Source organism: Pelophylax lessonae (assembly GCF_965119305.1).
Source record: "Pelophylax lessonae genome assembly, chromosome: 10".
Taxonomy (NCBI): Eukaryota; Metazoa; Chordata; class Amphibia; order Anura; family Ranidae; genus Pelophylax; species Pelophylax lessonae.
The window spans coordinates 17,365,267-17,387,704 of NC_138777.1; the positions used below are offsets into that span (position 1 = coordinate 17,365,267).

Consider the following 22,438-nt stretch of genomic DNA (forward strand, 5'->3'; position numbering starts at 1 on the left):
GCAGCCAATGGGGAGGCAGGAGGAATCACAGTAGGTGGTGATCTCTGCAAGTGCTGCTCTGTCCCTTTCCAGCACTGCTTAACAGAAGAGGGGCGCTCGCTTCTCCCCTTGTCACAGCACCACTGTCATGTGGGGGGGAGGGAGGATTAGCGAGCACAGGCAGCGGTGGGGGCAGCTTCCCAGTATAGCTGGCGTGCCCACAGAGAAGGTTATGCGTGCCAGCTGTGGCACACGTGCCATAGGTTCGCCATCGCTGCATTAGTGTGATGGTCAGTGGGAAGAATGTTCCTTATGCTTGTAGTCATTGGGAAGAATTACTCCCTTACAGAGAGCTAAAAAGATGAATGGTGTCATTGGGAACTTATCTGAGAGGTGGAAACTGTTCATTGCTCAAGGAACCCCTAGCAACCTCAGGAGGAACCCTGGTTGAGAAACCCTGATCTATAGGCAAGACTCGGAGTATAAAGATCATATATAAAACCATAGAATTTTATTCCACAACATAATTTAAAAAAAGTTCAAACAGCATGTATGTATTTTTTTAATTAAAAACAATTATAAAGTTTTGCTTCTAAAATTAACTGTATATGTTCATACAACAATGGATGTTGTAATGCTTTACAGATTTCAATACTTATTCAGTGGTCCTCATGTGTCACCGCGTTTTGCCAAAGTTGGCTTCATCAGAACACATGAAAACATTACAGAAATCATCTAAAGAGAGACAATAACACTTGAAGCGGAGTTCCGGCCTCGGGGGTCAAATTTAGATAAAAATACCCCCGGGACAGTCAGGGCTAGTACATTCCACAATGGATAGCCTCTGAACTGTCCCCAGTTTCACTTACCTTTGAGAAGAAATACTTTAAAATTTCTTCTCAAGCGCTGCCATCTCAGGTGTGGGCAGCTGAAGCCAGCGCGTCCTCTTCTGCATCCCTTTTCGGTGACGTCGGAGTCCCAGAATGCCCTGCACCGGCCCTGCTCGTCACTTCCGGTGCAGGCGCGGCATCCCTGCACAGCTTCTGGGCATGCCCAGAAGCTGTTTAGCAGGGAATGCTGCGCCTGCCCCGGAACTGACGAAGCATACACATACACAGTGTTTTTTCACTGTAAGGGTGCTTCTGAAATAATTTAGGGGTTTTGTTGTTGGGTATTTTAGATAAACAATGCATATTTTTTTTTTTTTAAAGGTAACTTTTATTCTAGTATAGAAAACAATTGGTACATATATAAAAAAAATATGACATATCATACTGTCACACATGAGCACAAAAATACAATAATAGACAAGGAACACTTCCCTTATTCAAAGCGGGATTATGCGGCAGCAGAGACATATTCTACCTGTTTTTTTTTTTTTCTGCTTTTTTTACCTATCTGGGAGGGGGGAACACATTGAAAATCATTAATGGCTAATTTCCTAGCAGGAGATGCATGGACTGGGCATGCCGCACCCCAAACCCCATCTTGCTCGGGCAGAATGCATGACCGCAGGCACGGAAAAAACAAGCAGACAACCTTCTCCCCCACAATCAACCCCCCCCCCCCCCCCTTGGGCCGGCTGTCCTCTACCCAAGTAGATTGCACTCCCTATTAGAGCTTCAGCATAGCCGATCACAGCCTCTGTTGGGAACCATGTATAGTAGGAAGCCATTTTTCTGAAAAGCGACAATTACACTTTCAACATATAGTATCAGGTACATTCATAAAAGAGGCAGGAAAGAAATTCAAATCGTATAACAACATACTGTGTTATGAAAAAGTATTTGCCCCCTTCCTGATTGTTTTATTTTTTTTGCATATTTGTCACACTTTAATGATTCAGAGCATCAAACTAATTTTAATATTACACAAAGCTATCCCAAGTAAGTACAAAATGCAGTTTTTAAATGATGATTCCGTTGATTAAGGGAAAAAAGCTGTCCAAACCTGCCGGGCCCTGTGTGAAAAAGTAATTGCCCCATACCTAATAACTGGTTGTGCCACTGTTAGCGGCAACAACTGCAATCAAGCATTTGTGATAACTGGCAATGAGTCTTTCACATCGCTGTGGAGGAATGTTAGCCTACTCTTCTTTGAAATTGTTTGAATTCAGCCACATTGGAGGGTTTTCCAGCATGAACTGCCTGTTTAAGGTCATGCCACAGCATCTCAATTGGATTTAAGTCTGCATTTTGCCTAGGCCACTCCAAAACCCTATTTTTTTTTTTTTTTTCTGAGCCATTTAGAGGTGGACTTGCTGGTGTGTTTCGGTCATTGTCCTGCTGCAATAACCAATGCACCTGAGCTTGAGGTCACTAACTGATAACTGGACATTTTCCTTCAGGATTTTCTGGTAGAGCGAATAATTCATGGCTCCATCAATTATGGCAATTCATCCAGGTCTTGAAGCTGTGAACCAGCCCCAGACCATCACACTACCACTACCATTGGTGACTGTTGGTAAATTGTTCTTTTTATGAAATGCTGTGTTCGTTTTACACCAGATGTAACGCACACCTTCCAAAAAGTTCAACTTTTGTCTCATCAGTCCACAGAATATTTGCCCAAAAGTCTTGGGGATTATCAAGATGTTTTTTTTGGCAAATATGAAACAAGCCTTTGTGTTCTTTTTGGTCAGCAGTGGCTTTTGCCTTGGAACTCTGCCATGGATGCCATTTTTTTCCCAGTCTTTCTTATTGATGAATCATGAACACTGACCTTAACTGAGGCAGGTGGGGCCTGCAGTTCTTTACATGTTGTTCTGGGTTCTTTTATGACCTCCTGGATTAGACATCATCGTGATTTTGGTAGGTCAGCCACTCCTGGTAAAGGGTCACCAATGTTCCAAGTTTTCTCCATTTGTGGATAATGGCTCTCATCATGGTTCTCGGGAGTACCAAAGCCTTTGAAATGGCTTTGTAACCCTTTCCAGACTGATACATGTCATGATTTTGCATTGATGACCTGAATCAGTTAAAATAGAAGTTTGGGATTTTTTTTTTTTTTAAGATCCATACTTACCTTGCTGAGAGTCTGAGCCAGGTGCTGGTCCGGGTTCCTTAGTGGATCCCGACCATATGGTCACGATCTTTTCTCAAGCCTGGACCAGGTCTGTGACGTCAGCCAACAGCAAGCTTTAGCCCGCTGTTGGGTCTCAAGAGTGCAGAATGAACTGCACTCCTGTGATCTACATCACCTTTAAGTGTGACAAATATGCAAAAAAATAAACAATCAGGGGGCATATACTTTTTCACTTTTGTGTAAATCGCTTCAGTTTAGTCAGCTTGGTCTGCATATTTTGGGAAAGACACTAATCCAATTGAAACAGCTGATGGAATGGATTATGAAATAAAAAATCTGTCTACATGCTTGAGGAATGGAAAGGTTCACTTTGAGTTTTTAGTTCTTGAAAACTTTATTTCAGACCTATTAAATCATTTTTTTGTTTCATTTCTCTTCTTCCCACGTTCCTGGACAAGGATGTCCCGCGATTTGTCCCAAGAAGGGTGTTCGTGGAATTATCACACACAGCAAATTGAAGCTCACGCTCTCTCTATTATGTTTGATTCAATTAAATCTCCCGTCAGTTTTTGTCCAGCTCTGACGTACAAGTTTTACTTTCATGTCACTGCACAGAAGACCTTTCGCGGCGTTCCATAGAGAAAGATATTTCTCCTTGTAAGAAGCATGTGAGAGCCAGATATATGGCAGCACGATGGACTTCTTGCTGCGCATTGTATAGAAAGACGTGTTTGAATTTTGTGGATCTACAACTGTGTGTATGCGTTTTTTGGCCTGTAGAGTGTAGAGCTTGTTGTATCTTATATGAACTACTGTGAATTTTTAAAAAAAAAAGAAAGTTAATACTCCTGCGCTTAAGAGGTGGTAATGTGACTGATGGAATCTGAAGGTCCACTACCACAAGCGCCACGTGGGCTGTGCTGCCACTCTCAGCAGGTCAGGGGAACCCAAATAGCACTCTAGAAAGAAAAAATAAAGAGGGCGCACCCGCCTAGCGCATTACCTTTGCAAAAATGGTTTTATTTTATTAAAAAATATATATGCACATCATACTCACATCATTTGTATGATGTGCATACATATATATATATTTTTTTTAATTCTTTATTTAAAGGTATGCCATGAAAAAATAAGGAACAGCCATACTACAAATCAGTTGAAAGATAGCGACAGAAACTCCTGCTACATAGTACGGATAACAACCTGGTGTAAGACACACGATCACAAAGCATAAAAATATAGTGTAACCTGGGCTCGTTTGTCGTCTTGTCTTCAGTACTTAGTCATTCACGTGCAGTGTTGTTGTAAACAAGAGTTTGTGTGGAAGGTAGCCCAGCGCCACCCACCCAAGCGGAGAGGGGTAGGAATCCTCGCCGGCATTTAACACTTGGCCACCAAATCCCCCACCTGAAGTGGGGAGGACATACATATTTTTTAATTAAACCATTTTTGCAAAGGTAATGCGCTAGGCGGGTGCGCCCTCTTTATTTTTTCTTTCTAGAGAATTTTTTTTTTTAACCAGTTTGTAATTCTTCAGTTGTCCAGCTATTAAATTATCAGTGCACTTCTTGTGGACGGGGCCACTTGCCTTGCACGTTGGGGTACATTTCGCATGTGTGCGTGCTCACTAGTGACCAGAACCAGGTGGGAACTGCATTCATGTGAGAATCAAACATTATGGTGGTTCCCCGGCTTAGAGGTGAGCCGTGGTCAGTGTGCAGTAGTAAAAGTACAGAATCCTGCTGTAAGAGTGCTGTCCCGTGTCATTACACACCATCCCTTAATTTATGTGGCATTTAGGAGGGACGCTGCTGAGCCAATGCCCACTCCACCCTTCCAGCGTACCTTTCCCACCTCACTCCCAGTGACTGATTGGTGTCCTGCTGTGCACCTAGCGTGGACATCATGCTTGCACTTAAATCTTTCCATTCTCCCGCATCATGTGGCCAGGTCCATGAGGTCTCTGTACCACAGGTTCGGTCCCAGAAACTTTGGGGAACTGACCACTAGGGAAGGGACCAGAACACCGATCCCCTCGCTACTGGAGGACCCATGACCTACTCCCAGTACCACACGCAATGACTGGCTGCACTAAGTACTGGTTACCCTTAGCAACTGCATTCCTCCTGCTTGTCTTGCCGAGTGGATTTTCTGTAGTGCTTTTGCTTCGTAGCTCACATGTGCTTTACTGACCCTGTTCTTTCATACGCCAGAAAACATCCTGCACCCCTTTAATTAGCCTCAGACCAGGCTTTGAACAGTTTAAAAACCTTTACTGTACTTCTCATGGCGGACCATCAACAAACATAACAAAGTCCAGAACCTAAACTGGCTAACAACGGTGGCTGCCCAGGCATACCTTTTACAAATGCTAATATGAAGCTGGCGATCCATAATAGCTGGTAGTGTCCACCGAAACACCAGCATCTTGTGCTGATTACATGCTGTAATTTGGGTTCCTGGATTCCGTGACCTGTGAAATTTGTTCTCCCTCAAGCTCCCACCAGACTCTCTCCTTTTCCAAGGAAGCCCGAACCGGACCTTCGCCTTATTTATGTATAACATTAAATAGAAGGTGGACCAAGACAAAAAGCCCAAGAACTGAGGTACTAACAATTAACCCTTTCCCCAGACTGGGCAGCCAACTACCTAACACAAAAGAAACTCAAACTGTAGGCAACGTGCCTAAGCAGCACTCCAGGCTCAAAATAAAAAGGGAAAGTATAGTCAGTACATAAAAGGCCCAATGTATACATGGCGCTTAGCTCTGGTGCATGGGACTCTAACACTTAGGCGCAGGCAGCACAGGTGCATCGTCAAGCCCTGCAGCCTGTAAAACTCTTGAAGCTAAAAGTTGCTGCTGCTGGACTATGTACCCAATGGTACTACCGTATAGGGCAATATGTGCCCAGGGACAAATGCCTGGACCCCAAGAAATCTTTGTTCCAGGTAATCGTCCTTGAGTAGACATACTGCCCTAAATGACAGTGCACTGCTCAGTCCCAGCAGCTTTCAGCCACAGTTATACTTGGTGCCGGCAGTGTGGCTGGATGATGCACCTATGCCTACCTCCTGCATCCAAATGCAGGCGCCTCATACAGTTAAACGCCCACTGTGCATACAGCCTAAGAACTGCACCCTTTCCTCATTTTAAAATGTAAACCGGAACTAATGGCAGTCACTGCTATTCCTGTTCGTTTATTGTATTGCAGCTCCCAAGCCCCACGCTCGCTGCCTGGCTGTCATGGACACACTTTCTTCTGTGGGCTACGAGTTTATCAACTTGATGCTGCAGGTGCTGGCAGGGGGCAACACTTTGAGAAGCTTTGCTGCCCAGTAGAAACAGACTTAGGCTATGGCCCAATTAGCACCTAGTCCCGCCAAAATATGGCACTGCTGCATTGAATATAGGAGATTGTACCAGTGCCTTATGTTACTGTAATATAACCAATTAATGCCTTGTTCTCCTTCTCAAAGCCAGCGCTGTCTACGACCATTCTAATTACGCGAGTCGGATTTTAGGGTGATTTGCCCTTCACTCCTGTGCTACTCTGCGAAGAAAGGCACAGGGCTTAGGATGCTCCCTGACCCCATATGACAGCTCTGGGCCAATCACTGGGACTGTCCCATGCTCATTCTTACCCAGAAGTACCAAACAAGCCATCATCTTGAGTCTCTGCATTTCATCTAAGAAAAACTAGAACATGTTTTTGGTAAGTGCGGCAAGGCTAGTGAAATGTGACGTCAGTGATTGACAGGCATTTATTATTAGAGTAGATCTGTGGTCATAAAATTAGCTTTTAGCAATGTCCTGGTAGTGCTTTCACATTTTGATTGCTTCATCCCTTTAACAATGTTAACATTTCTCTGCTGTCTACCATCTGTCAAATAACTCTTTTTTTTTTTCCCCCATCTTCCAGTTACCCCGGTCTCCTGGTTGTGCCGCAGTTGGTACAGGACAGCAGTCTGCAGAAAGTTGCCAGGTGTTATCGCCATAACAGACTGCCAGTGGTCTCCTGGAAAAACTCCAAAACAAACGCTATCCTGCTTCGGTCTGGGGGCTTCCATGGGAAGACTGTCGTTGGGCTCTTTAAATCACAAAATACGCACACTGCTGGTGAGTGCCAGTGGTCTGAGGAGGGTGCAAACACTGGAGGCCAGTAGAAAGGAGGAGGGTGCAGACATTTAGTCCTGGAGGGCAGTAGAAAGCTGGTGGGTACAGACACTCAGTCCTGGAGGCCAGTAGAAAGGAGAAGGGTGCAGACGCTCAGTCCTGGAGGCCAGTAGAAAGGAGAAGGGTACAGACGCTCAGTCCTGGAGGCCAGTAGAAAGGAGGAGGGTGCAGACGCTCAGTCCTGGAGGCCAGTAGAAAGCTGGTGGGTACAGACGCTCAGTCCTGGAGGCCAGTAGAAAGGAGGAGGATACAGAAGCTCAGTCCTGGAGGCCAGTAGAAAGGAGGAGGGTGCAGACGCTCAGTCCTGGAGGCCAGTAGAAAGGAGGAGGATACAGAAGCTCAGTCCTGGAGGCCAGTAGAAAGGAGGAGGGTACGACACTCAGTTCTGGAAGCCAGTAAAAAGGAGGACGGTACAGATGCTTCGTCCTGGAGGCCAATAGAAAGGAGGAGGGTGTTGCAGACTTGCACTCCTGGAGGTCAGTAGAAAGGAGAAGGGTACAGACACTTAGTCCTGGAGGCCAGTAGAAAGGAGGAGGTTACAGACGCTCAAGTCTGTGTGTCAGTAGAAAAGAGGAGGGTACAAACAAACATACAGTCCTGGAGGCCAGTAGAAATCAGGAGGGTACAGACACTCAGTCCTGGAGGCCAGTAGAAAAAGGAGGAGTGTATGATGATTGCTTTGTTTGGTCACTGATGTCTATTCCAGTGATGTAATTCATTCTGCTTTGTCACTCTTTAGCTCCAGCCTCATCTCTCGAGTCATCAAGCAGTATAGAGCAGGAAAAGTATTTACAGGCCTTGCTGAATGCCATCTCAGTCCACTACAAGTCCAATGGAGGAAGCACCATGACCATCAGGCCTACTTTGGCCCTATCACCAGGTACAGCTTGCAGACTTGTCATACATGATTCCAAATATTTCTTGTCTGTGCAAGATGCCCAGGGTGTTCATCTCACTTCTGTGCAGCTATCAATAAAACTTCCTGTATTATTGTTTATGGTACTGTAACAACAGGCATCGGAAAACGTGCCTGGGAATCTCATAGCACTTCTGGGCTATGTGCCTCAGGGCATAAAGTCCATTATAGGTCTCTGGTGGATGCAGGTGTCAGTTGATACTTCAGTCCTGGACTCTACCTGAGCAAATTATCAAGTAGGGGATGACACCTGGATATACCAGAAAGGTATAAACACCCTGCTGGAAACGTATACTACCAACCCACCTACCCCAAACCTGGCAGGACCATTGCCATAGAATGCCTATGAATACAGGATCTTTGTACTTCACCTGAACATTCATCAGGTGTATGTTGGCCCCTGGAGCTTACACATGGCTGAGGACTCTCTGCCCTAATGTGACATCCCTCAGCTGCCATTTAGGAAGGTGAATGAGTCACATGCTTCTCTATACCATTGAGGTACTGAGCATTCCTCTTCGCTCCTGCAGAGTGGTGGGTGGAAAGGCAAAGAGAAAGTATGTACGTACAGCTGCAGTGGGTGGTTGGTGAGTAAACCTCAAGAAAAAGAGACGCTTATCTCCCAACCAGCCATCATCGCATAGGATTTAATATCAGTTTTGGCCTGCAAATCTCTACCAAAAGGTTTTGCCCCCTGACACGGGGCGAAATGTGTCAGTGGGTGTGTCCTTTTGGCACACACTTGTAGGCTGAAGCCGATTTTGAGTCCTATGCTATGATGACATCTTTTGCTTCATGTATGAATCACTCTGGATAGGCATTTTGGCAGCCTGCACCCCCTTTACTTTTGCATATCAGGAATGCATTCCCTGGCTTTAAGGCCACGATAAGTAAACCTGTTGCTTTGCCCTGAATAGGGAAACACAGGTTCACTTTATGTGACTGCCCAATCCATTTACTGCTGTCCGTGGACCTGACAAGGAGATCTCCCCTCCCCTTTAGGGAGACTCCATTCTTAATAGAAACATAAGGAAGGGAGATCATTGTTGCATAGTGGTATCAGCATTTTGGCGTCACCAGCAACCTTGTGGACTGCACAGCAGGCTATGGAAAGCGCATTACAGAAAGAGGAAGCAGCTACTTTAGCTTATAGCAGAGCGCTGGCTGTTGCAGTAGAAAGTGGGTTTCCTCATTAGGATCATGGACAGCAGTAAAGATTTAGTAGGGTTACACATTAAAGGCAATTAGCACACGTTGCCACAATGCATTGCAACAAACCTGCTCTATGTGCATTGTGGTGACATTTATTATAAATGGCACCTCCAACGCATTGTACAGTACCCTTTACACCACACCCAAAGCACCACAGCACACCAAAATACATAAACCATGCATCGTGGTGTGCTGCGTTGTAGATAAAGGAGTCATGCGGGTTTTTTGCATTCATTAAATTGAGTTGACAGCCCATTCATATTGAATGGGCTGCCTTAATACAATGCACGTTAACACGTGTCCATTAACATGCCACAGCCAGTTCTGTTTGTACCACAGAATATACAATAGAATGGATGAAAAAAACATGGGACTGTGTTGTGTACACCAGCAGGTACTCTTTAAATATTCCATAGACTCTACTGGGTACAAGGACACTATTCACAGTGTACCACTCCTGACATATTAACCCCCCGTCAGCCGTCATGTGCCGATTCTCAGGTTCGGTTCACAGAGAGGTGACCGCAGACAGGGCGGCATGTGACTGGAAAGTTGCCGACCTAATCAGCTTAGTTACCCTTGATACAATCTGCAGCTGTGAAGTGCACCCATCAGAAACCCATGCATGCTTCGCTTACCCTAACAGCCAGTCCAGTCGCCACACCTAATCCGCTAATCGTGTCAGCACACGACTTTCATGTGTTAACCGTTCTCATGCGGAGTACCAATGGTGCTGGGATTCAATAGGTTCAGTCCACCTAAAACAGATATTTCAGTTCTGGCTGAATGCCAATGCACTGAATCAGTGACTGTCTTGTGTTCTTTCTTGTGATTCCTCTGGCCTAAATTCCCCTGTGCTCCTTCCCAACATGATCAAATGAGAGGGTCTTTCTTCTGCTGCTGCAGTAAAATACAGAATTCAACATTGAGAGAAAAGCTCTATTTATACTTCTGCAATTATCAATCCATGTCTTTTGTCATGCATTGTGAAGGTGTATGTAAACCCAAAACTTTTTTTTTTTGTATTCGATAGAATTGGGAAAGGTTAAGAGCCGGTTCACACTGAGGCGATCCGACTTGCCGGGGCTACCTGTGAAGTCAATGCAAGTCGCTCCAGGTCGCCCCAAAGTAGTACAGGACCCTTTTTCTAAGTCGGAGCGACTTGTGTCGCTCCTATTAGAACGGGTTCTGTGCTAATCTATGGCAGGCGACCCACGGCGACTTGTCAGGCGACCAAGTCTCCCCAGTGTGAACCGGCTCTAAAACTAGGGTTGCCTATACCAGGGGACTTCAAACTTTCTAAACAAAGGGTCAGTTTACAGTGGAGGCAGTGGAGAGAATTGGGCCCCATCATTGGTGTCAGTGGGAGGAATAGTGCTATCTCATTGGGAGGAATAGTGTCCCGTCCTTGGTGTCAGTGGGAGGAATAGAGCCCCTTCATTGGTGTCATTGGTAGAAATGATGCCCCGTCATTGGTGTCAACAGCAGGAATAGTTCCCCACTGTGTGTAGGAGAAATATTGCCTTGCATGAGTGGGAAGAACGGTGTCCCAAGGGCTGCATAGAAGTAAGCATAGGGAGTTTGGAGATCACTGCTGTAAAAGGAAAGATCTGTATACTTACCTATTCTAAAGTCGCTCGGGTCTTGTCACATTATTGCGTCCCAGCGCCGGCATCAGTGAAGAGGAAAGAATGCCGACAACAGCTGTAGAGCCTGGGCATGGAAGTCACCTATAGGCTTATGATAGGGCATCCGTTGTCAGCTGTCCCTCCTCTACACTGAAGCCGGTAATGGGACTCAGTCATGTGACCGGGCCGGTGCACCCTCAGCATAGACATCCATGCGGGTGCACGGCCCTGAAAATGCATCGGCACCCGCACGGTTTCAAATTGGGAGTAGCATCTGTGTTCTAGCGGCGGCTGTGTCCTAATTTACATGAATGGGGCTGCCTGTACGGAGATTCACAGAACACCTGCACATTCCTGTGTGGGTAAAAATGGCCCTCGTATGGGCATTTATTATAGGATGCCCTGTGTGACCGAGGCCTTAAACTCCATATTTAATTTCAGAAGTATACATAGGGCCTATGACTCTCGAGTAAAATCTTTGGCAAGGTGAATGACACCGAGAATCCAGCAGCTCCACTATGGCGGGTGGATGGGGATGAGAATTCCAGCTTATCAATTATCCCATCAGCATACACCATAACAGAGATATCAGTTCTAGGTGGACCAACCCTATAATACGCACTTCAGAAATCCATAACTTTGTCATGTTTGCATTCCATTGTTGTGTTGCCTATAACATGTTTTTTTTTTGTTATCGTTTTTGTTGTCTGTCTGTTTGGATGACCTCAGGCAGTGCCAGAAAGAGCTACCGAATGAGCAGTATGGTTAAACATGTTGTGCCAGGACACTTGGATGGCAGTCCGTCCAATAGCTTTTCCCGAGGAGGTTAGTAAGTGAGTTTGGAAGCCCCATTTCATGAAGATCTCGGTGGGGCTAGTAAGGCGGATCTTGGGGGCAATCAAGGATTTTGTACAAGTTTACATTGTCATCATTTATCCAGTTTAGGATACACACCCTCCTGTCCTCCAGTGGTGGGTCATCCTATTTTAGAGCTTATCTACAAATTTCAGAGTAGATAAGAATAAGATAGTTTTGACATTGCAATAAACCATACAAATAATTACAGATATTTCACACATCCTGACCATGACCACTCTAAAGGGCTCTAATGTTTTCTCCCAGGAGTCACTCATTATTTATTTGGAATAAATTAGGAAAATGTGTAAATCCTGGGTGAAAACTTTTATAAATAGGCATGAAAGCGTATGTGAACCCAGAATCTTTTTCAGTATGTTTGTCACCATGGGGTAGATTTACTAAAACTGGAGAGTACAAAATCTGGTGCAGCTCTGCATAGAAACCAATCAGCTTCCAGGTTTTTTTTGTCAAAGCTTAATTGAACAAACTGAAATTAGAAGCTGATTAACTACCATCCACAGCTGCACCAGATTTTGCACACTCCAGTTTTAGTAAATCAATCCCCATGTGTCACTGTCTACAGTTTTCTCAAAGCAGACCTTCCATGGTAAAGAGAAGGTCTACTGTTTTTGCCTGTCCACTGCCCCTCTCACTTCCTCAACAGAAATAGCTTTGGAAAGTTGTCAGTGCCCTTGTGGACTACAGTCTTCACCAGCACTGTAAAGGTCGTCACAAGCCTTTTTGATGCAGGGGTTCCCTTTGTTGTTACCCTTTTACCCCACTTTACCATTCTACCTTATCTCAAGTACATGAGCAAGGGTGCTCCGGTTTACTCTCACATTCCAGAGACATGCTGGTGGGTTGTCTCCTGCCTAAATTGGCCCTGGCAAGTGTATATATGGGTGTGATTTAGGAACCTTAGGCTGCAATCTTGCAAGGACTGATGTGAATCTTCAATATATATGTAAAGCGCTGTGCAAATCGATGCCTAATAAGTACCCGTAATAAATAAATCTGATAGGCACTGTAGACAGCCCAACAGGCAGTTTAAGGAGTGCACACAGCCGGTTGACAATGCTGCTGCTAATGGCAAGACAGTGGCCTAAGCCTAGTACACACTATTAATTTTAAAACTTACAGCTCCAAGCGGAGCCTCTGTACTAACAATCCGATGGCAGTACAGCGATCTCCCCCGCTGAGCTATTGTGTTCTGACAGGGAAACGCCCCCCCCCCCCCCACCGGTTTTCGCTTATCATTGGCCGTTGGTTTTCCAGCATGCTCGTCCAATAGGAACAGCTCAAAGCTTCTGTCGGACCGGCTGCCATACACACGGGCCCATGTGTACTAGGCTTTAGTGTAATCAGCCTGCAACAGTGAGTGCTATTACAGGCAAATATTCCAGAAAAAGAAGATTCGCTTAGAAAACTGTATACAGTGAGCCATTGGGGCCAGACATACTGAAAAGAGGTTTTGGGTTCACATAGACTTTTCACCAGTCCACTTATCTGAAACAATTATTTGGCTCAGGTATCCTGACTCTCTAGGGACTGCCTAAAGAGTGAAGCACGGATTGGAATGATGACTCCTGTGCCTGCACCTTTAAAAATAAATCAGCAATGGTAGCTCTCAAATTCCTTTCCTGGACCCTTTTAATACAATACTGGGCAATACATGACAGACAAATAAAACCCTCTCTGCCAGTAAATATCATGCAGGGTTCTACCTTTTATGTGATGTAATGCCCGCTCCCATTTCACTCTTACAATGTTTAACAGATGTTGCTTGCTTATTTTTTTTTTTTCCATGTGCCTGCGCTAACCAATCCCAGTGTCCTATCCCAAATACAGCATTGTAATGTCAAGTCCTGTTTTGGCCCATCAGTCATACATCTATTGCAAAACAAAAATCTGATAATTCTCGTATTTCAGTTATGTCGTGTCAGATGGTCTCTGAGTTGGAGCCTCAGCATATTCCTTTGCACAGGCTAGGTGGTTTTGCTCCATGTAACTCTGCAGAATCCTTGTTTGCTATGGCTGTCTGCTGGCCAGCTCCATGGAAAGGTTTCTTTTCTTAGGTGGTGGTGCCTTGGCTTCCTTCTCTCTCCTGTCATGTTCTTGCAAGATGAAAAGCTGCTGGGAGATTTAAGAGCAGACGTTAGACTTGAATGAAGAATGCTTATATTCTGATCAAGAATGGATCTCCTGTCCCCACCATTTCAGCATTTATGTATTGACATAGTTGTTTTTGGTCCTGAATCTTTGGCATATAGTCGAGGTTTCTTACCAATAAACAGAACAATGATGATTTTTTTCTTTTCCAGGGGAATACTGTAGATGTGTCATTGCTACAAATAGTAAGGAAAGTGGATAAGAGGCATCGGCATACTGACGATTCTTTATATTACTGTTGTCCTCAGTATCATTGCCCTCAACATTACAGTAATAGTGTAAATGTAGAGAATACATGGCTACATGGTCAATTTTAACCACTTTATATTGAGAGACTTAGCCAACTGCTAGCAGTCACCTCATTAGAGTGGAGCTGTACAGGAGAATTTTCGCTACTCCGTCCTTCTACTAAAAACACTGAATAATTAGAAAAAATTATATAATATATATATATAATTAGAAAAATAAATAGTTAGAAGTAGCAGTTGATCACTAAACAGATATTAAAAAAAACTCCCTGTGGAGTAGGCTACACATGTACCATGCATTTGTATCTTGTAGCGATCAGTTTTACATGATTGGAGCAGTGTGTTATTAGGGCCTGGTTCACACTGGTGCGACATACGGGGGCACATGTCGCATGACGTGTATTAATCAATGGTTCCCTATGAGAGCCATCCTAGCTGGTCTGAAACAAGTCAATCCGAAAAGGTTCCTGCGTTACTTTTGTCTGACTTGGGCATGGTTTCAGCCTATTGATTTAAATGTAAGTCGCATCCAAGGTGGATCATCATCTTAACTGATCCGACTTGTGGCATGCAACTTGTGCTCTGAGGATCTTGAAGGGGAACTCCCATGCCGAAGAAAAAAACGGCGTGGGATCTTCCCCAAAATCCATACAAGACCCTTATCAGATCCGGCTGGTCAGGAAAATGGAGGGGGAATGGGGGACGAGCGAGCAACCCCCCTCCTGGACCATACCAGGCCACATGTTCTCAACATGGCAAAGTGGGTGCTTTGGGGCAGGTGGGGACTCTCCTGCCCCTCCCCTCCGCCCAATGTGAATGAGTAGAGGTACATTGTACCCCTAGTCATCCACCCTTAAAAGGGTAAAAAATAATAAAAACAGTACACAGGTTTTTGACAAAGTCCTTTATTAAAAATGAGAAATGTCCCCCGTCGTAGCTCCAACGTATCCTTTTTCTCCGGGGTGTGTTCTCCCTCTGGTTCTTCTCCCTCTGATGATGTTTTCTCCTGATGCTAGCTCCCGCTTTGTTCTCTGCCGGTTCTTATATAGTTATGGGTCGTGGCCATCCTGTGACATCTGGAGACCCCGCCCCTTGTGATGTCACCACCCAGGGGCATGTTGGGGCGGTGACGTCACAAGGGGCGGAGTTCTGATGCGAGCCCCCCCCCCCCTGTCCTGACCTGCTGTGCTGCATGCTTGGATAAGGGTCTGGTGTGGATTGTGGGGGGGGGGGGAGCCACTCCGTTTTTGCCATGGGGGTTCCCCTAAAATCCATACCAAATTTGAAGGGTCTGGTATGGTCTTTTGGCGTGGGGTTGCCCCTTCAAGATTCATACTAGACTTAAAGGGCCTGGTATATTCGGATCAAAGTTGAATCCTGTTCATTGAAGTCGGACATGAAGTCGTGGGGCAAAGTCGGATCAGAAGTCGTCCAGCTTCCATGTCTGAGCAGTGGGAACTCGGCCTTATTTGATGACTGCCAACCGCATAATTTAATCTGTAGTTGTAAAATATAATTGTCTGCATAAATTAGCTCTGATTTCTATCCCTAACCTAATAAACCCAATGTCAAGTATTTTACCCTAAACTAAAGTCTGTTTATCAATCGCCACCCAAGCCATAAACCTAAACCTCAGTCTAACCCCTAAATCAATACCTTACCCTTAAACAAACTTCTGATTTTCAACTTTACCCCCTAAACCCTGCCTGTGGTGAATACAATCAATCCACATTAAGCACTGGGTGAAGAGAATTGTAAAGAAAAGCAAAGTATTAATTTTCTCCATTAATCCTGTAAGTCATTGCCTATGAAATTATTACATATACGGTAGGGGTCCTTCAAATCTGGCCCTGATATCACCAAAGAGAGTATGGAGTCTGGACTGGACTGGAGACTGGAGAGACTACAGGAGTTGCTGGAGACTGGGGACATGCTATAGTAGTTGTTGAAGACTGGGTACATGTTGTAGCAGTTGGATATAGGAGACATGCTGTTGGAATTGTTGGGAGATTGGGGACATGCTGTAGGTGTTGTTGGAGATTAGTAATGTCCTTTAGGGGTTTGTAGACTGGGGACATACTGTATGAGTTGTTGAAGACTGGGCACATGCTGAGGGAGCTGTTGGAGACTGTTGACATGCTGTAAGAGTTTTTGAATTTTCTAGACATTCTTTAGGAGTTGTTGGTAGACTGAAGACATGCTGTTGGGAGTTTTTGGAGACTTTTGACATGCTGTGGGAGTTGTTGAAGCCTGGGGACATGCTTTAGGAGTTGTTGGAGACTGGGGACAATGCTTTAGGAGTGGTTGAAGAGTGTGGACAATGTTGTAGGAGTGGTTGAAGACTAGGGACAATGTTATAGGAGTTGTTGAAAACTGGGGACATGCTGTGAGGAATTGTTAAAGACTGGGGACATGCTGCAGGAGTTGTTGGAGGCTGGGGACAATGCTATGAGGAGTTGTTGAAGACCAGGGACCTGCTGTGGGAGTTGTTGGAGACTGGGACATGCTGTGAGGAATTGTTAAAGACTAGGGATATGCTGCAGGAGTTGTTGGAGACAAGGGACATGCTATAGGAGTTGTTGGAGACTAGGGACATGCTGTGGGAGTTGTTGGAGACTGGGGACAATGCTATGAGTTGTTGTTGAACACCAGGGACATGTTGTAAGGAGTTGTTGGAGACTGGAGACATGCTGTAGAAGTTGTTGGAGACTAGGGACATGCTGTAGGAGTTGTTGAAGACTAGGGACATGCTGTAGGAGTTGTTGGAGACTAGGGACATGCTGTAGGAGTTGTTGGAGACTAGGGACATGCTGTAGGAGTTGTTGGAGACTAGGGACATGCTGTAGGAGTTGTTGGAGACTGGGGACATGCTGTAAGGAGTTGTTGAAGACCGGGGACCTGCTGTTGGAGTTGTTGAAGACTGGGAACATGCTGTAAGTAGTTGTTGGAGACTGTGGACCTGTTGTGGGAGTTGTTGGAGACTGGGGACATGCTGTAAGGAGTTGTTGAAGACTGGGGACATGCTGTGGGAGTTGTTGGAGACTGGGGGTAATGCTATAGAAGTTGTTGAAGACTAGGAACATGCTTTATGAGTAATTGGAGAATGGGGACAAGTTGTAAACGTCGTAGGGGTCCAGAAATATTTTAAGAGTCTGCTAGAAATCACTGCTTTTAAAGCCCATTTACAAACCAATGTTTCCACATTTGTGCTCCCTACAGCCCCGTTACAAATGTGATATTTTACACTTCAAGCTTCATTGTAAAAGATGATTACCACCACATAAAGTAAGAGTGTGAAAGAAATAAACCAAATCATTTATCAAGTAGAAGCCAATTTAACAAACCGATTTTCTTTACTAGCTTAGCTAACACAGAATGTTGTCTGTGGGGGCACCAAGGGCTGCACAATGAGTGCAAAAGGGTTGCTTGTGGCCCCCAGGGTCCAGGTTGGACACCAGGGCTGTAGGCTGTGGTGGCAGGATATCCATTCTTGTGAAGTGTAAGGTATAGTTATTTATTACATCTCCATCTCAGCTTTTTGAACAACAACATGATGAACAGGGAGACAGGACTCTCTTCTGCACGCCTAAAGACTATTTCTTTTTGTATGCTCCGATGTGTTTGTCCTGTCTCACGGAAACCACCTGTCTTTCCTTTTCTCTCTTGTTCCTCTGTCAGTCCTCGGGTTTCACCCAACCGCTAAGGCAAGGATACATGCTGCAGGTACTTGCTCACTGTCCGCATTACACATTACCCTTCATAGCCTTCTCATTCCTCATAATTATCACATCAAGGAGCAGCTTGGGACACTGGAAACTGGAAATTCATGAAAGCTGAAGTATAAATGGAGTGGTGGCCCATAGCAAAAAAAATTAAAAAATGTTCTGGAGGTGAATTTTAATATATGCACTGATCAGCCATAACATTATGATGGCCCATCTAATATTGAGTCGGTCCCCCTTTTCCCAAAACAGCCCTGGCTCATTGCACCATGGACTCCACTAGATCTTTGAAGGCATGCTGAGGTATCTGGCACTAAGCTATCAGTAGCAGATCCTTTAAGTCCTGTAATTTGCAAGGTTAGGCCTCCATGAATCTGACTTGTTTTTTCAGCATGTCCCACAGATGCTTGATGGATTGACATCTGAAAAATTTGGAGATCTAAAACGCATGCTTGCACTTCTTAAACAATTTTTGCTGTGTGGCAGGGCGCATTATCCTGCTGAATGAGGGCACTGCCATCAGCGAATACCGTGTACATGAAGGGGTATACTTGGTCATGAACAATGTTTAGGTAGGTGTCAAGTAACATCCCACACGAATATCAGGAGTCAAGGTTTCCCAGCAGAACATTGGCCAAAGCATTACACTGCATCCGCTGGCTTGTCTTCTTTCTAGAGTTCATCTTGGTGCCATCTCTTCCTCAGGGATGCAAAGGCACCCGGCCATCCACATGATGTAAAAGAAAATGTGATTAATCAGATCAGGCCATCTTCTTCCATTACTCTGTGGTTCAAATGCTTATGTACCCATTGTATGCACTTTAAGCTGTGGGCACAGGTCAGCATGGGCACCCTGACCAGTCTGTGGCTACGCAGCCCCAAACACAACTGCGATGCCCATTTTTACTGCTTTCAACACAACAACTTCAGGGACAGCATGTTCTCTTGCTGCCTATTACATCCCAACTAATTTCAGATGCCATTGTAATGAAATAATCAATATAACATTTTTATTACACAATTAAATAATCAATGTTCTTCACTTTACCTGTCAGTAATCTTAATGTTATGACTGATCAATGTAAATGTATATCCAAGGTCAGAATAAAGAATTGGCAAGAGTTTTTTTTTTTTTTTTTTTTTTTTTACACCGGTATGGATTGTACAAAGGACAGGTCTCCATTAGTGAAGTATTGGAGATAGAAAATTTTACTTTTGGTACAGGGAGGGTTTTTTTTTTTTTTTTTCTTACAGTAATGGCGCTTTTCCACTGCATGGAACCGAACGGTTCGGCTCGCTTTTGTGCTTTTCCACTGCTGGTACCGCATGGTATGGTGTAGGAACGGTTCAGTACGGTACGGCGGCGCTTTTCCACTGCATGGAACCGAACGGTACGGCTCTCTAAAACAGTACCACCTTGATTGTGGTTCCAAGAGGTACCATACCCGGTACCATATCCCACAATCCTTTGCATGCAGTCACTACTAGCCACTGATTGGTCAGAGAATCGTTGTTATCCCACCCACTTAACTTTAGTACTACTTTAGTGAAAAAGCAAACCATACCAAACCATACCGAACCGTTCCAACACTGTACCATGCGGTACCAGCAGTGGAAAAGCAAACCGGACCAAGCAGGGCCGAGTAGAACCGAGCCGGGTTCTTGCAGTGGAAAAGTGCCATAAGAGAGGTTAAGTTCTGGAATGCTCTGACGTATGAGCTGGTAATGTCATTAAAACATAGTATATTTTTTCTAATGTAAACACTTTCAATTTGCAAATTAAAAAGTGTTTATGCATGCATACCTGAAAGTCTGTTACCTTTTTGCATTGTTCATATTTCACATTCTCCATATGCCATCTTGCCTAGCCTGTTCATCAACCTTAGTGGGAGGTAATAGAGTGCTACCATCCATGGGTGGAGATGTAATTATTTCCTTACAGGAAATGAAGGATTCTTTGCCAGGGATTGGACATTGCATTTCTGTTTCCATTATAATCCTGCCTCTCTCGTGCTCCTTTATCAGCCAAGGGAGAACAAAGGACTTGGAGGGGCCGCACTGTGCTGTACAGTGAGGGTCTAGAACAAAGGACTTGGAGGGGCCGCACTGTGCTGTACAGTGAGGGTCTAGAACAAAGGACTTGGAAGGGCCGCACTGTGCTGTACATTGAGGGTCTCTGCCTCCTATGCAAAAATAGGAGCAAACGGACGTCCTAAAAAGGGGATGAGAAAAACCCATGCTCTCTGGGTTGTGAAGCCTGCAAAGCTGAAACCAATAGATCATAGAGAATCCCAGGTCCTGCACAGCAGGTGGGAAGCCTACCAGAAAAGTCACAATACATGCATGCATTGTTTTTAACTTGCAATTTCAAAGTGTTTGCTGCTTTAGAGAAAGAAACCTAGTTGGTTTCTGAGGTTATCTGCTCCATTTATGCTCCAGCTTTACTAAACGATTTCCTTTTCATATAGTAGCACAAACATTTGGTTCAATTTACCACCCAGAGAATCTCTTCATTAGCTTGGCATAGGAAGCTTGGCTTGGCACTACCAGGGGAAATGCAATCACACAAAAGAGAGTAGAGAGATTGATTCATTTTAAATACTGCATCCTGCAGCGGTATCTGGATCACTCGTCTCCACCTTCTTTTAATGGGGGAGAGTAATTCAAATAGAAATGTCTTCTGAGCTGATATAGCAACCAATGACTTGTCTACATGCAAGATTCTTTTAACTTTAGTACTGATCTCCAGCCTTCCCTTCAGTCTTCCACCATTGTACAGGCTTCTCTCCTGTACTGAAATGGCTTACTCTGATTTAACCGCACACTGTGAGCTTCTGTGGCTGAGGTGAAGATTGTGACATCATTAACCCGCCTCTCCACCTCAGCCAATAGAGGAACCCTTGCATTCTTTCAAAACGGCTCAACTTTTTTTTCTTGTTTTTGTTCCGGGAATTGGACAGGAAGTCCCCCGTACCGCTGACGGAGCACAGCACTGTACACTGTATGGAGTTGATGCTACGTACAGTTTTTACAGTGCTGACAGTATCAGTGAAGGAATTTGTTTCTTTGCACTGGCTTGGTCCAAACAAACTATTTCAATTGGTTGTAAAAGCAGGTTTTTTTTTACCATCATGCAAGTAAAAAACCCTCTGAGGGCAGTTTCCCACCTAGACCCCCCTTATACTTGCCTGAGACCAATGTACATGAGAGCCGAGGCTCTCTCAGCTCTGCTATCTCATTTTTCATTGGTTTAGAGACAGCAGTGGGAGCCATTGGCTCCTGCTGCTGTCAATCACAGCCCGTAAGGAGGGAACAGGGGGGTGGGGAGAGCCGCGCTGTGTGTGTCTTCTGGACACACAGAGGTGGCTTGGAAATGAACCCGCACAGGTGCCTCCTTAGCAAGTGGCTTGCTATGGGGAATTTAGCAGGGGGGAGTAGCCAGGAGTGCCGATGGGGGGAACTGAGGAGAATCTGGGCTGCTCCGTGCAAAGCAATTACACAGAGCAGGTAAGTATAGCATGTTTGTTAGAAAAAAATGTATCCTTAGAACCACTTTAAAACTGAATGAAACCTGGTGTTAGGCTTTAATATTGTATCTTTCTAATAAGGGGTCGAAAAACTGACTTGTAGCCGAGTCCTTAAAACAGGTCACACAGTAGTCACCTTACATTGCTTTCACATTGCTCCCTCCCAACACATCAGACCCATTATTTGCTGTCATATAACTGTTGGGTCTCTGATGGCCCACACACTTTGCATTCATATTTTACTTTACTCCATCCTTCTTTTTTCTGTAGATCTGAGCTTTTGTAGCACTAACACTGCAAATTGACTCACCAAAGATTTCTATCTAGTGTTATCTGATTATAGTTATCACCTCTAAGTGAATATGAAACTTTGCAAAGTTTCCCGTTGCAATTTTTTGCAATAGTTCAAAATGAGCTTGGTTGACTTGTATCCTCTGTTGGTAAGGAACTACAAGTTCCAGCATGCTTTGCCAGCTGTGGGCTCTGCTGGTTACCCAATGCTATGATTAAACCCATGCCTATATAAATTCAGATTGGACAGTCTTGCCTTTTTTAAGGCCAAGCCTACGGAAGACTGTTTTATATTTTGGGTGGATGGTGGTTGGTGGCATCTGTGACCACCCTGTGCCTCGTGGCCTGTAGCAGTAAGATATTTCTACCAATTTTTTGGCATCCTCCTTTATTGTTACAATAGTTATGAAGCTGAGCAAGACTTTAAAGTGTCTTTTAATTTCATAAATCTTTATTAAATCCTGGGGACTAAGTGTGCTGAAAATTTAGCACCATCATGTTTGCATCAAATACAGCAAATACTGCCTTTTAAAGCCTTCACAGTGTAGAAAACGAGTATAAATGGAGATACAGAAGAGGGGCTGTGACCTCTTCATAGGGGCATTGGCCGGGCATTAAGATCTACATCAGGGAAATCTCAACATTATAATTTTTTGGGGGGGTTTGCTGTCAAAATTTTAGCAGAATTAA

The 22,438-nt window shown here is 44.6% G+C and overlaps 1 protein-coding gene across 4 annotated transcripts in view; it reads left to right on the plus strand.

Moving 5' to 3' along the window:
• Positions 1-22,438, plus strand: part of SBF2 (SET binding factor 2) — a 645,230-nt gene that overhangs the window by 552,930 nt on the left and 69,862 nt on the right. The window contains exons 27-30 of one of the 4 annotated variants that reach the window (XM_082270857.1): positions 6,924-7,120; positions 7,917-8,057; positions 11,663-11,758; positions 17,887-17,931. In XM_082270857.1, coding sequence (XP_082126983.1) covers positions 6,924-7,120; positions 7,917-8,057; positions 11,663-11,758; positions 17,887-17,931 — 479 coding nt within the window. The remainder of the gene's footprint in view (positions 1-6,923; positions 7,121-7,916; positions 8,058-11,662; positions 11,759-17,886; positions 17,932-22,438) is intronic. The other 3 variants (XM_082270858.1, XM_082270859.1, XM_082270860.1) reach the window with 3 other exon arrangements.